The sequence below is a fragment of the Schistocerca gregaria genome, chromosome 7, assembly GCF_023897955.1.
Source record: "Schistocerca gregaria isolate iqSchGreg1 chromosome 7, iqSchGreg1.2, whole genome shotgun sequence".
NCBI lineage: Eukaryota > Metazoa > Arthropoda > Insecta > Orthoptera > Acrididae > Schistocerca > Schistocerca gregaria.
In genome coordinates, this window is record NC_064926.1 from 348,605,849 (window position 1) to 348,620,155 (window position 14,307).

At 39.9% G+C, this 14,307-nt stretch overlaps 1 protein-coding gene across 1 annotated transcript in view; it reads left to right on the forward strand.

The window, feature by feature from the left end:
• LOC126282514 (probable E3 ubiquitin-protein ligase HERC1) overlaps window positions 1-14,307 on the forward strand; it is a 715,173-nt gene that overhangs the window by 646,529 nt on the left and 54,337 nt on the right. Inside the window, 1 exon segment of the mRNA XM_049982172.1 lies at window positions 9,679-9,939. Coding sequence (XP_049838129.1) covers window positions 9,679-9,939 — 261 coding nt within the window.

The following is a 14,307-nucleotide window of genomic DNA, read 5'->3' on the forward strand; positions in this document are numbered from 1 at the left end:
TGATCCTCCCATTTGATATTAGTTCCCCTGAACTCCAGAGGTAGGAAATTGGTCTCCGGCACATCTTTGCATTCTGATATCCTCCTGGATTTTAATCACCTTAATACAGTCCTCCATTTCTTCATCACCACCATTTTATTTTATTTTATATATATTGCTTGTTTATTTTATTTCCCTATTTCCTTTTTTTTTTATTGTCTTCATTCCTGACCCCCTCCCCCCCTCCCCCCCCACTAACAAAAAGGAAAAAGAAAAGAAAAACAACTCTTCATCACCTGCCTGTGCTTTTAATCTGTACCTCTATCCTATACCTAGGAGTACATCTTCATGTCTTCATTCCATCAGTAATATATTGTACACATTAGTAAGGGAATTCTTGCACTTTAGGGTCTTTGATTTCTATCCAAATGTCCTCTCATTTTCCCGATTTGTGATTCTTCCTTTCGTCTTGATATTACTCCATTATTTTCACACTAAGCTTCAATATTATCATAGCAAATCATAGTGTTTTTTTGCCCTTGCTGGCTGGAAGGAACCTACTTTTTGTTAACATTAAGAGTCTATTCGAACATAATGTAACACTTTCACATTTAGTCTCTCCTTCTGTGCTTTTCTTGAAGTGACTCTGGAAATCACCCAAGATTTGCCTAATAGACCTCTATGCCTTTTCTTTTCATGGAAGGCATCTGAATATGAGGGCATCCAAATATCTTTGGTATCAACTGGAAATTGAAGGTTAAAAAATTCGGATAATGATCCACTTGTAAATGTTCAAAAGAACCACCACAGCTGTGTTGAGGTACATTTATTATATCGTGAACAGTTTTGTTCTGTGATCATCATCAGGTGACACTGCAGTAGTCCTCATAACGAATCCTCACAGAGTTGTATCAATACTGTTATAATGAAACTTTTGCTCCTTGAGCCAGTGTAGATGAAAAACTATTTACTGTATGGGTACCCAACATTAGAGGAATGATGTTTAGAGTATATGTTTGAGGCTTTGCATTGTTGGTAGTGTTAGTGTCATGACTTGCCGTTAGGCTCCAGTACTGGAATGGCAACTTAGGGTAGAAACACAAGCAACAGTGAGCATTATAGTTGCAGCCAGTCAACATGGTCTAGACAAGATGAGCAGACCTATACTCACAAATCTGTTTTATCAAAGTAACAGCAATAGTGCTGCTGCTCTTTGAGAGTGTAGAGGCATTAGAGGAACACAGAGAGGTCCTCCTTCCACATTGGGGTTGAAGAGCATGATTCAGAAGTTTGAATTAACTGACAATTTGGGAATTGCTCCCGAGAGAGGCTGATGGCCAGTTATGTCACAAATTGGCAAAGAAGTTCTGTTTCCTTGGCTGGGAGTGCTGTATGCAATGTGTGATCTTCAAGCAGTGCTGCGTCACGACAGCTGAACGTTCCATAGTGCATCATTTGAAAAGTGCTGCGGACAATAAGTTGTGAATCGGTATCCGTACAAAATACCAGGCTGCTGTGGATGCAGATGGTCATCACACTTCGCAGCATTTGTAAACCAAAATGTAAACATGGCATGCAATTAACAGATGTTAGCCTCTCATGTGGATATTAAAATGTGTTTCTTTTTATGGTATATTCATTATTTCACTTCTGCATGTCCTTACAAGTGTTTCTACAAAGTTTCGTGTCCTATAATCATTCCTTTTGCATGAGGGCCCTCTTTAAGTACAAAAGTTGAATTATAGCCACCCTGTATAATATGTTGATTAATAAAAAATATACTCACCAAGTGGTGGCAGGAGAAAATACATGTAGAAGTTAAGGAAATGTCCAAACTTCTGGAGCCAGTGATTGCTTCCTCTGGCAGATGGCTCAAAGGGGAGGAAGAGGAATGAAGGAAAAGGACTGGCAAGGATTAGGAAAAGGGGAGAGTTACAAAAACATCTGCCAGAACTCCAGGTCAGGGGAGACTTACCAGATGAAATTTGAAAACTTGAGAGCTTGAAGGTGGAAGATAGGGTAATAAGCAAGACAATGATTACTGATAAAACACCGTGCAATATTTAATAAGAACAGAAAGTTAACTGCATTATATGTGATAGGCAGGTACGGGGAAAAGTTAGACAGTTAAAAAATAAAGAAAACTAAAAGGTAGTGAAGAAAAGGAATAGTTACTGGAAAGAAATGCTGAAACTGAATAAAGTAACGTAAATTATGGTCAGGTGGGTGGTGAATACCACGGACATGTTGAAACGTGTGGTGAAACAGGCACTCAGGTCACAACTGTTATGTTGTAGAGCATGCTCTGCAACAGAATATTGTGTGTTACTAGAATACATCCTCTGCCTATGCCCATTGGTCCTAAATCACAATTTGGTGTAGTCATACCAATGTAAAAGATGGTGCAGCATTTACATAACAGTTGGTACATGACTTGGACATTTCACAGTTGCCTCCCCCTTTAGTAGTACATCTTTTGCCAGGTACAGGGCTGGAATAGTTGGTGGTAAGAGGGTCCATGGGACAAACCGTACAGCAGGGATGGTCCCCAGGAATGAGGCATAGGTTAGTGTTGGAAGTCATAGCCTTGTCAAAGTAACTGATTAATACAGTCAAGACCAAGACAGTACTGAGTGGCAAGAGGTGTACTCCTAAGTTGTTTTCTGGAGGGATAAGCAGTACAATGGTTGGATGTGATGGCCTGGGAAATCTGCTTTTGAACTAGGCTAGTGGGGTAATTATGTTGTGAAGGCTGAGGTGATAATGGTAGTATATTGCTCCAAAGAGTCTGCATCTGAACAAACATGTTTGCCTTGAATAGCAATGCTGTATGGAAGGGAATGTTTGACAAGGAAAGGATGGCAATTATCAGAATCTTATTACTGTTGACTGATAGGTGTTTTAATGTGAGAAAGAAATATTAGCTGAATCTCAGTGAGGATGAGTCCAATGTCAAGGAAAGTGGCATGGGATTTAGAATAGGACCATGTAAAATTTAATTTGGAGGATGTATTTAGAGATTCCAAAAATTCTAACAGGTCAGCCTCATCATGTGTCCATATGGCACAGACATCATCAATGTATGTAAAGCAGACCAGGAGCTGAAGGTTACTGGATAACAGGAAATCCTTCTCCAAACAACCCATGACATAAGAAGGAGCCATACTGGTGCCCATGGCCATGCCCCTGATCTGTTTGTATCTCGACCCTACAAAGGTAAAGTGGTCATTTGTAAGTACAAACTTGATTAAAGTGAGCAGGAAGAACGTCATTGCTTTGGAATCAGGTGGGTGCTGGTTGAGTAATGTTCAGTAGTAGACAGACCATTTACATTGGGAATATCAAATGTCCCCTTCCATAAAGCCTTGGCGTTTGAGACAAACATTTTGTTCAGATGCAGACTCTTTACAGCAATACGCCACCATTCTCATCTCAGCCTTCATTGGATGTATTACTCCACCAGCATAGTTCAAAAGCAGATTTCCCAAACCATTACATCCAATCCTTGCATTGCTTATGCCTCCAAAAAAACTTAAGAGTATGCCTTTTGTCACTCAGTATTATTCTGGTCTTGAATGTATTAATTAGTTTCTTTGATAAGGCTACGACTTCCTAAAATTATGCCCTGAAATGAGGTCCATTCTGTATGATATTTTGCCCATCACACTTAGACTGGCTTCTCATGCCCCCCCCCCCCCCCCCCCCCCAAACTTCAACTCCATAATATTCTGGTCACGTGTGTATAGAACTGGAGGGGATGCATGGAAGGGGATAGGTTGGTGGAGAAGCATCTAGCAAAGGCTGAGGCAGAGATTGGAAGAACAAAGGATATGTTGTGAGAAGATTTCCCAACTGCACTAGTCAGAAAAGTTGGAGGTGGTGGGAAGAATCCAGACCACACAGGCTGTGAAACAGTAGTTGAAGCTTAGCACGACGTGTTTGGATGCATGCTTAGCAAGTGGGTGATCCGACTGTCTCTTGGCGACAGTTTAGCAGTGGCCATTCCTGCCTGTTAGTGGTCATGCCAATGTACAATACAGCACAGAGGTTGCAGCAAAGTTGGTAGATCACATGGCTGCTTTCTCAGGTGGCCTTGCCTTTGGTGGTTTTGAAGATGCTTGTGATAGGGCTGGAGTAGGTGGTGGGGAAAGGATGTATGAGGTGTGTTCAAAAAGTAAGGTGACTTTTTATTTTCATAAAAAAATATTTATTTTTTCATCAATATTCATGTTGTACCTTTTAAAGTAATCCTCCTCAGATACAATATACATGTGCCAACGCTTCTTCCAATCCTCGAAGCACTTATCATAAGTGCTTTTTGGTGCAGCCTTGAGTACTTCCAGCGATGCAGTTTCTATTTCTTCAATTGTTGAAAATCATCTTTTTGTAGGTCTCTTCAGTTTTGGTAACAGGAAAAAGTCGCAGGGGACCAAATCCAGTGAATATGGTGGCTGAGGCATGTTGTTTTTGCCCAAAAAAATATCTCACAAGCAATGATGAATTAGCAGAAGTGTTGTCGTGATGCAAAAACCATAAATTGTTTTTCCATAATTCTGGACATTTTTTGAGTATTGCTTCTTGCAAATGACACATAATGCCAAGGTAATACTCCTTACTGACCATACGACTTTGAGACAAAAATTCATGATGCAACTTCTCTTACGGTAATTTGATGATTTTCCAAAACAATTTTCTTTACAGCTTGGACCTTATCATCTGTTGTTGATGTGCTGGGGCATCCAGAGTGAGATTTGTCCTTGGCATCTTCTCGACCATCTTGGAAGAGCTTGTACCGAATTGTAAACATTTCAAGTGTTTTAGAGTACTTGATTCCATTTTCCACACAAAATTTGATGCAAATTCTTTGCTCCATTTTTCATGATAATCGAAAATCGCAGAGCACGTTAAAACATGTCAAAGCTTTCTATCTGTCAAAAACAAACGAAATATGCTGTACACTTGAAACTGTGAACATATGTTTGGGACATGTGTCATGTGTACCAACATAAAAAAAAGATTGATAATCAAATGTAAGTTGCGCGCACAATTTGAAAAGTCACCTTACTTTTTGAACAGCCCTCGTATGGAACAGGTTTTGTGTATAAGTCTATTTTATGCATATGAGGCACAGGGCAAGGGGCTGGGAGCATGGTGAAATAGTGATATTCAGGTATATTGTGTATATGTCTGGTTGGTGTTATACCATTGTAAATGTGATAGGGAAAGATTTTTCTCACTTCAGGACACAATGAGAGGTAGTTGCAACCCTGGCAGAGAAAGTGATTCAGTTGCTCCAGTTCTGGGCGGTACATAGTCACAAGTGGAGTGCCCTTTTGTGGCTGAACAGTGTGTATGTGGGGGCATGGTAGGTAACAGGGGAGACAAGTCATAGGAGATTTGTGTCTGTATAAAATGGATAGTGTAATTTCCGGTCTGCGTAAGTCCTCAGTAAGATTATCCTTGGGAAATTTGGAGGGAGAAATGGCTGGTTGGACTGAGGAGAACAAGCAGATTTTAAATGTTGGAGCAATGTGGATAGTCCAGGTCAATAAGATGTCATCAGTGAATATTAACCGGATGATGGGTCTGGGATTCTGGGTCAAGACTGGTTTCTCTAGTTGAGCTGTGAATAGGTTGCCATAGAATGGTGCCATCTGGGTGCCCTTTGTTGTACCATCGATTTCTTTGTTAGTGATGCCATTAAAGTAGTAGTAATTGTGGACGAGTTGATCATGGTGACCAAGAAAAGTCAGTTGGGCATTGAGACAGGTAATGTCCATTAGCAGCTAGGCCATGATCATAGATGATGTTAGTGAACACAGAGGAGGCAAACACAGTGAGGAGCGAGGTATTGGATGGCAAGGAAAAGGAACTGTGGAGACCTGGTGGAGGAAATGGTTGAAGTCTTGTATATAGGAGGTCAGATTATGGAGACTTTAGAGAGAGGTTCATGGACTTAGGGATTTGTCTAGACTTTGGGGAGGGATTCTGGGGTAGACTTAGGGATTTGAAGACAGACTGGAGATTCTGCTGGATTTCTGGAATGGAGTTACTGTGATGAGGGTTGTAAATGGATGTGTGTGACAGGTGGTGGGGTCCCTCGACTGGGTAATCCCTGTAGTTCATAAGTGCAGTGTTGGAGCTATTGTTGGCAGGTAAAATTTTAAGGTTGGGGTAATTTTCAGTGGTTGATTGCAGTTTTTCTGCAGATATGACGTTAGTGTCCAAGTTGAGGGATTTGGGGAATGACAGAAATGCAAGTTTTGTGGTTAGGAAATTCTGGAAATTTAATCATACTGGGCTTGTTAAGGACCTTTTCTGCTTTGCCCAACCGTACAGTGAAACACTTATTCGCTACTAACCCTATCAATCAGATTCAACCAGAACCAACATTGAACCCAACCTTGCTCAGTTTGCTCTTCCAGTACAGTTGCACCAAATTCATTCCCTGATAACCTTACAGAATTTCCTAACCTTAAACCTTGCCTCACCCTCATTCCTCAAATCCACCACATAAAAACTGATCCTAACCTTGTAACCCCAGGTACCAAAAAGGTTCCACCACTGTGTTAATGAACCACAGGGATGATCCAGTGAAGGGATTCTACCAGGTGTCTGATATGTCCATCTACACTTCCTGCCACAATCACTCCATTCCAGAAGTCTAGCAGGATCTCTAGCTGCTTTCCAAATCCCAAGGCCTGCCCAGAAACTCTCCACAGTGTCTATTTTCCACCTCCTCCTCAGTCCACCTTATTTTATTCACTCCATCTTCAGGCCACAAGTGGCTCATCGGAACCATCCAACCACCGAGTCATCCTCAGCTGCGGATGTGGATAGGAGTGGCGTGTAGTGAGCACATCGCTCTCCTGGTCGTTATGATGTTTTTCTTTGACCAGAGCTGCTACTCTTCAGTCAAGTAGCTCCTCAATTGGCATCATGAGGCTGAATGCACCCCAAAAAATGGCAACAGCATGTGGCGGCCCAGTTGGTCACCCATCCAAGTGCCGGCCACGCCCGACAGCGCTCAACTTCGGTGATATGTCGGGAACCGGTGTATCCACTACGGCAAGGCCGTTGTCACCCCTCCTTATACAAGCTTCATCAAGTACAAAAGCTAAACCACCCAGTCACTCCATTGCAGCTGGTTACTGCATGCCCACAGAGAGGATACCTGCTCTTGTGGACCAATATCTTCAGCCTATTATCCACATCCTACCCTAACTCAACACACTGCTTCTTACTGCCAACGCCACCTCCCTCTACACTAACACCCTCAATGCCCATGGATTTGCTATTCTTAATCACTGTGACAATAAAGATCTTCACCCACAAGTACCTCTTCTTTGAAGGCATCGCTTACAAACAAACTATGGTACAGCATTGGGTAACCACACAGCCCTGTCTGTTCTAACCTATTCAGCGACTATCTAGAGGAATCCTTCTTAACAACTTAGAATCCCATCCACTCACCGGGTTCATAATTATTGACAACATGGTCTGGACTGAGAGTGGGGACATGTTATCCACATTCATCCAGAATCTCAACACAGTGCCCCCATTCACTTCACCTGGTCCTGCTCAGCCCAACAAGCCACTGTCCTAAATGTTGACCCCCACCTCATGGATGGCTACATCAGTAACTCTATCTATATCAAACTTACCAACCACCAACAATTCCTCCAGTTTTACAGCTGCCATGCATTCCACACCAAGAAGTCCCTTCCATACAGCCTAGCCACCTGTTATCATTTTATTTGTAATGATGAGCAGTTCCTCTCTAAATTTGCCAAGAGTCATCTCACTAAGCCTGTCACTGTCCAAAATTAGCCCCTCCTCCCCTTCACCTTGTCTAGAAATGGATATACCATCTATTGTCCCATCATTCACCTACCATCCCCCACACACCCAAATTCAACTGCAAAGGAGCACTCCTTTTGTGACTCAGCACCACCTGGAACTGTAGCAACTGAATCTCATTCTCTGCCAGGGTTTTGACTACCTCTTTTCATGTCCTGAAATGAGAAATATCCTCCCCACTACCCTCCCCAAACCTCCCACGGTGATACACTACAGCCCACCCAACCTACACAATATGCTTGTCCATTATTATGTTTCCCCTGCTCCCAATCCCTTTCTCCCACAGTTCTTATCCCTGCAATGGACCTAGATGCAAGACCTATCCTGTACCCCATTCCATTACCATCTACTATAGTCCTGTAAGTCCTCTCGCAGGCATGTCATACCTCATCAGAGGCAGGACCACCTGTAAAAGCAGCCATGTGGTCTACCGACCTAGATTTAACTATTGTGCTGTATTCTGCATAGGCATGACCAGTAGCAAGCTGTTCAAAAATGGCTCTGAGCACTATGGGACTTAACATCTATGGTGATCTGTCCCCGAGAACTCCAAACTACTTAAACCTAACTAACCTATGGACATCACACAACACCCAGTCATCATGAGGCAATAACAAGCTGTCTTTCAGTGTGAATGGCCAGTGTCAAAGTGTGGCCAAGAGACAGCTAGGCTATCCAGCTGCTCAATATGCCACTCAGCACAATATGCTTGACTTCAACTACTGCTTCACAGCCTATGACATCTGTATTCTTTTCAGCAACACTAATTTTTCTGAATTGTACGGGTTAGAACTCTTGCTGCAACATAGCCTTTTTCCCAAACCCCCTGGCCTCAACGTTTGGTAGTCCATGTCCTCCACCTGTTTATACCCCTCCTTGCTCCCACTCCAGCGCTATACATACGTTCTATCCTGGCAGTGCACCTGCATCATCCTTTTCCCTTCTCAACTTGTCTCCACTTGCCTTTGTCAGAAATACGTGTTATCTGATGTTTTGGCTTCAGTGCTAATGCTGTATTCTGAGTCCAATAACAAGTGAAATTAATTCCAGAAAAAGATATCCTGCCTTCTCTCTATTAGAAGTTGATAATTAATTTGTGGTGTTTCCTGATGTGATTCCATTACCAACTGCAGAACTAGTAAAGGCTAAGTGATATAACCTCTCACCACAGTAGCAAACCTCACAATCCAATGATCAGAATTTTATACAAACAGCATGAGAGAAATCATTTACTGAAACAGACAATTCAAGGACTGTGCTCTTCACTGTGCAACCTCTATTGGAAGAATGCTTCACTACTGAAGTTTACATATCAGACCCACAAACTAGTGCTAGTTTATGAACTAATTTTTCTAGAAGTTAAGCTTACATGAATTAAAATTAAATAAACCAACATCATAGTATTTGAGTATGTGTGATCATTAGTTTAAATTTACTTTTGTTCCATTTGAAGCTTATGAGTTCATAAATTATAGTGCCAACATTTCTGACAGATTGATTGATACTGTAGGTGAATCATGTGATATGATCTCCTTTACCCAGTGATATTGTATTCTTTGAAAATTTTTTCCGAAGTTCTGTGAAATGTGAATTCATGAATAATGTTTTAATCTGAACTCATGAGTTTCTCTGTTTCTTGTGATTTAAACAAAATGTATACCCAGTTGCTATCATAAAGCAAATTACAGTGTTTACTGTAAGCTACACAAAACAACTACGGAAGTATTAAATATTTCATGTTAAGTCTCAACTTTGTTGTTTTATCACAGCATATTCATTTTGAAACTTGTTAAGAGTACAAAAAATATGGCTATGGTTTAAAAGCTCAATATTTTACAGCATTGTGAGTGGCTGACACCATCATTCCAAGTTTTTGCATCTCCACAACTGAGGCTTCTTCTTGCACCATGCGTATACACTTTACCACTTGTTCGTTCTATTGGGCGCACAATGGTTCAGGGACGTAACTATGGACCACAAGTAACAGTGCGGCGTTTAGCAACACATGGTCGGCGCTGTCGTCCCATTTTTGTTCAGGTTGCACGCCAGGTTGTCACTATGAAGCCTTCTGACCTTCGTTTACCTTCACGTGCTTGGAAGGTAAGCTTGAAAGTCGTTTTACAAGTAATTGACATTAAGTTTAAGCACACTCGTACCATCTAGACTACAGTACATCGAAAAGAAGAACTGTGTGCTTGTTTCACCAAATTTCCATTGGCATTGTTATTACCCCCATGCCAAATATTCATAAATGCATTAATTATTTTGATATTTTATAAAAGGTTTTACAGGCAGTAGTTATTACAATGAATGTGGAAGAGGAAACATACCTCATACATCTGTCTGCAATACCAATTACATATAACAGGAACTACATGTTATTAGTGACTGGGCCATACCTTTGATGCTCCAACTTTTGATTTTATTTCTTTTTTTCCCCAGTTTTCTCTTTGTAAGTATAGCATTAGAGCATGCACATTAATGATAGTTAATAAGGGGTTCTATGCACACTGCACAGATGCAATAAGAGTCTGTGATGTTTGTAACATTACATATCTATACTGTTTGTTTAAAAGAGCCTTATACGTTGCTTTTATTTTATTGTGTAGTAATATCATAATGAAAATTGCAGGATGGAAACTACAAGAGCCGGCCGAAGTGGCCGAGCGGTTCTAGGCGCTGCAGTCTGGAACCGTGAGACCGCTACGGCTGCAGGTTCGAATCCTGCCTCTGGCATGGATGTGTGTGATGTCTTTAGGTTAGTTAGGTTTAACTAGTTCTAAGTTCTAGGGGGCTAATGACCTCAGAAGTTGAGTCCCATAATGCTCAGAGCCATTTGAACAACAAGAGGAACAAACACTTGCTTCTGGTATTTATGCTACCTTTTGGTCAAAGGTTGTTGAATGAGTCTGAATATTAAATGGAAGCTAAAGCATATTGATGACTGCTGATTTACAAAGTGTTATGTATATCTTACAATAAAGCTGTTGCTGGTTTAATGAGAAATTACTTGCTGTCAATGAGGTGCTCAGAACAAAACTGATTAAAAAAAAGGAAAATAATAATATCACTAGAACATATCAGTTAATTTCTTCCAGTCACATTATTTCATTTTAAAGTATAACTTATAATGTATGCAAATTGCTCTGAATTGATATATATTTACTTGTCTATCCATTTATTTGTCATCATATTTAAAGGTTGCTGCTTAGTGGTTATGTTTCCCTGATGTGCAAAAATTTATAATGCTATCTAAATACTTAATATTTAATAATCTAGTAGTCACACAAAATTTGTCTCACAATCTGATCTGATCTATCCATTTTATTTTATTTATAAATTCAATATTACAACTATAAATTACTTTTGTACTATGTTCCTTAAGGCAGCATTATTTTTTCATTTGCTAATGCATGTGTGAGCATGATGTCGTCGTATCAGCACAAGAAACATGTAAACCTAGTGCATCTTTCCATGGGCACTCTGTTCTCTTCATCTCCTATGTGCTGCGTCATTGATATAATTCTACCTTCAATTACCTTTCAGACAACTAACAACCTTTCAGACAACTAATGAACATGAGACTGTTATTTCTATTAGTTTCTTGGGTTATGCATTGAGTTTCAGACATAAAAACCCTCTCCGTTTATCCACGTCCTTGACATACTTCTATAATTTCAGTTAACTAAGAAAATTATTTAGTAAGTTTAATCTACTTCTAGACTTTTTGTGGTGTTAAGTTTAATTATTGGCAACTACTTTTATATGACATCACTGTAGTCTTCTGTGGTGGTGCCTGTTGTTATTTTCACGTTAGTGCTCTCTCATCTCATGTGGACTGTCTTCATTTTCATGATCTTCAGCTTCTGTCCCGTTCCTCTCTTCTTTCCTCTCCCTAGGATGTCCTCCAGGTTCCACCTCTGAAATTTCAATGCCTTCCTGACAGATGCAACTCGTGATGACATTGTCTGATGTACTTCATTCAACATGGCACCACATTCTATACCTGATTATGTCGTGTATGCATTTGTCCATTAACATGTACTTTCTTCTTCTATTAAATATCTGTGCATTGCACATTCCATGATGATATTCTTTTGTTGCCCAACCTCTCCATTGCCACATACATCACTGTTTCATTTTTTTATTCTATTCTGGTATGATAGATATGGTCTGTGACCAGATATAAAGTGAACATACCTGCATAATGGGTTGATATTGCCCGTCAGTTATCTTTCCTAAGTGTTAAGAAATATATTGTAAACATGTCTTCCTAGCAGCTGCCCCTCAGCCATTAACTTGTGTCTTATTTTCAGTTTGCTATCTGCATAACCACCCACAGTGTTGTGGAGATTCTTTTAGACGCCTCTGGAGCCAGTACACTGCCTGTCTATGTCTTATAATAGAGTCAGTGTGGCACATCCTTAAAATCACTATTATATCATCTTTTATTGTTGAATGGTAGGTCCCTGTAAGTCATAGCAACACCCCTATTTGTACCTGTTCTAACAACCTGGACTAGTGTTATCTCTCTCTCTCTCTCTCTCTCTCTCTCTCTCTCTCTCTCTCTCTCTCTCTCTCTCTCTCTCTCTGAGCCCAAACACTAGCTCCATATGCCACAGTACTGGCAAGAATGTCGCTGTGATACATTCTGATTAGCTGTAATAAGAGTTTGATTCTATTTTGAGCAATATTCACGGTTTTTGTGGATTATGGCTAACACTTTATTGCTGATGTCAGTCCATGCACAAGCTATATTCACAGTTTTTGTGGATTATGGCTAACACTTTGTTGCTGACATCAGTCCATGCACAACAATGCACAGTAGCAGTATGTTCCAAAAAGCCATGCATGATAATGTGATTTTTCAGGGGATCATAACTCAAGTTCTATTGATCGCAAAGATAAAGGGTCAAATTTTTAGGATTTCCTTTGGCCTAGCGAACATATGTATACCTATCAGAATAACCGACTTACTGTAAATAGTCTACAGTACAGTGTCAAAATTTAAGTATTACACACTTATTCCAGCCCAGGCAAATTGAGCACATTAGTTGGTTTTTTTGCATCATATGTGGTCTGTGGTGGACCTCAGGCAGCTTATAATAGCACCATTTGTTCCTGGACATTTCACATGAAAACCCCAAAAACCATAATTTTTGGATACAAAATATACAAATTGTGGGGATGGTCACTTCTGTACTTTCTTTCTTTCTTCTTCTTCTTCTTCTTCTTTCAGTTCACCCTCTTTGGGGTATGCTGGATCAATTATTTCTTTGCACGTTGTTCTTTTCTTAGGGCTCAGTATTTCTTCATTCTTTCTGATCCTCTTTTTGCTCTCTTCTTCTGAGATACAGGATTTGGACTTTTGTGTAGATTTGTCTTGGAGCCTTATGTTTTCATCTTTAGTCATTGATTTAGCTGTTTGATCAATAAGTGAATTTTCAGAAATCTTTAATTTTACTAGGTCTTTCTCCGTTTCTTTAAAACAGTTGGGTTTTGTCTTGCAGTTAGGGAAAAAGTCAAAGATTTGTTTAGTTAATCTGTTGGAATTCATCCTGAGAAGATGACCATAAAAATTTATCCTCCTTTTTCGCATAGTATCTGAAAGTTTTTCAATTTTCTTGTAGAGAGTTTCATTTTTGTTGTGTATAATCTTAGTGTCTTGAAATTTTGGTCCTATGATTTTTCTTAACAGTTTTCTTTCCTGTAGCTCAAGTTTCTCCATTTGGCCTTTGGAATTCATGTTTAGTGTTTCTGCTGCATACAGTGCTTCTGGTTTAATCACTGTCTTGTAATGTGTAATTTTGGACCCCCATGAAAGGGATTTTTTGTTGTATGTATTTTTTGTTAGTTGGAAGGCCAATTCAAGTTTATTTTTTTCTGGATTCCATTGCTTTGGTTTCACCCAGCATTCCAACTAATCCATTCTCCGGCATATTTGAATCCTTGTACTGTTTCAGTCCTTTGTTTTTGAACTTTGAGGTATTTACATGAGTGCTTGATGTTTGTCAATATCTTAGTTTTTTCGAAGGAGATGTGAAGACCTATTTTAGCTGCTTGTTTCTTTTGTTCAAGGATTTGCTCCCATGCTTCTTCCATTGTTTCAGCAAACAGGCCCATATCATCTGCAAAAGCAATGCAATTTACTTTAAGGTTCTTCTTTTTGCAACCCAGTCTTATATCACTCTTATTATCCGTGTTCCTTTCTCTGACTACTTTCTCAAGCGCACAATTGAACAGCAACGGTGAGAGCCCATCCCCCTGTCACACTCCCGTTTTTATTTCAAACGATTCTGATAATTCGCCCATAAATTTAACTTTCGAAAATGTATTTGTAAGGGTCGCTTTTATATTATTAATTGTTTTCTTATCCAAAACCATTTCTTCCAGGACTGATAATAGAGATTCTCTATCAAACAAATCATATGCTTTTTGAAATCAATGAAGAAGAATACATATGTCTTT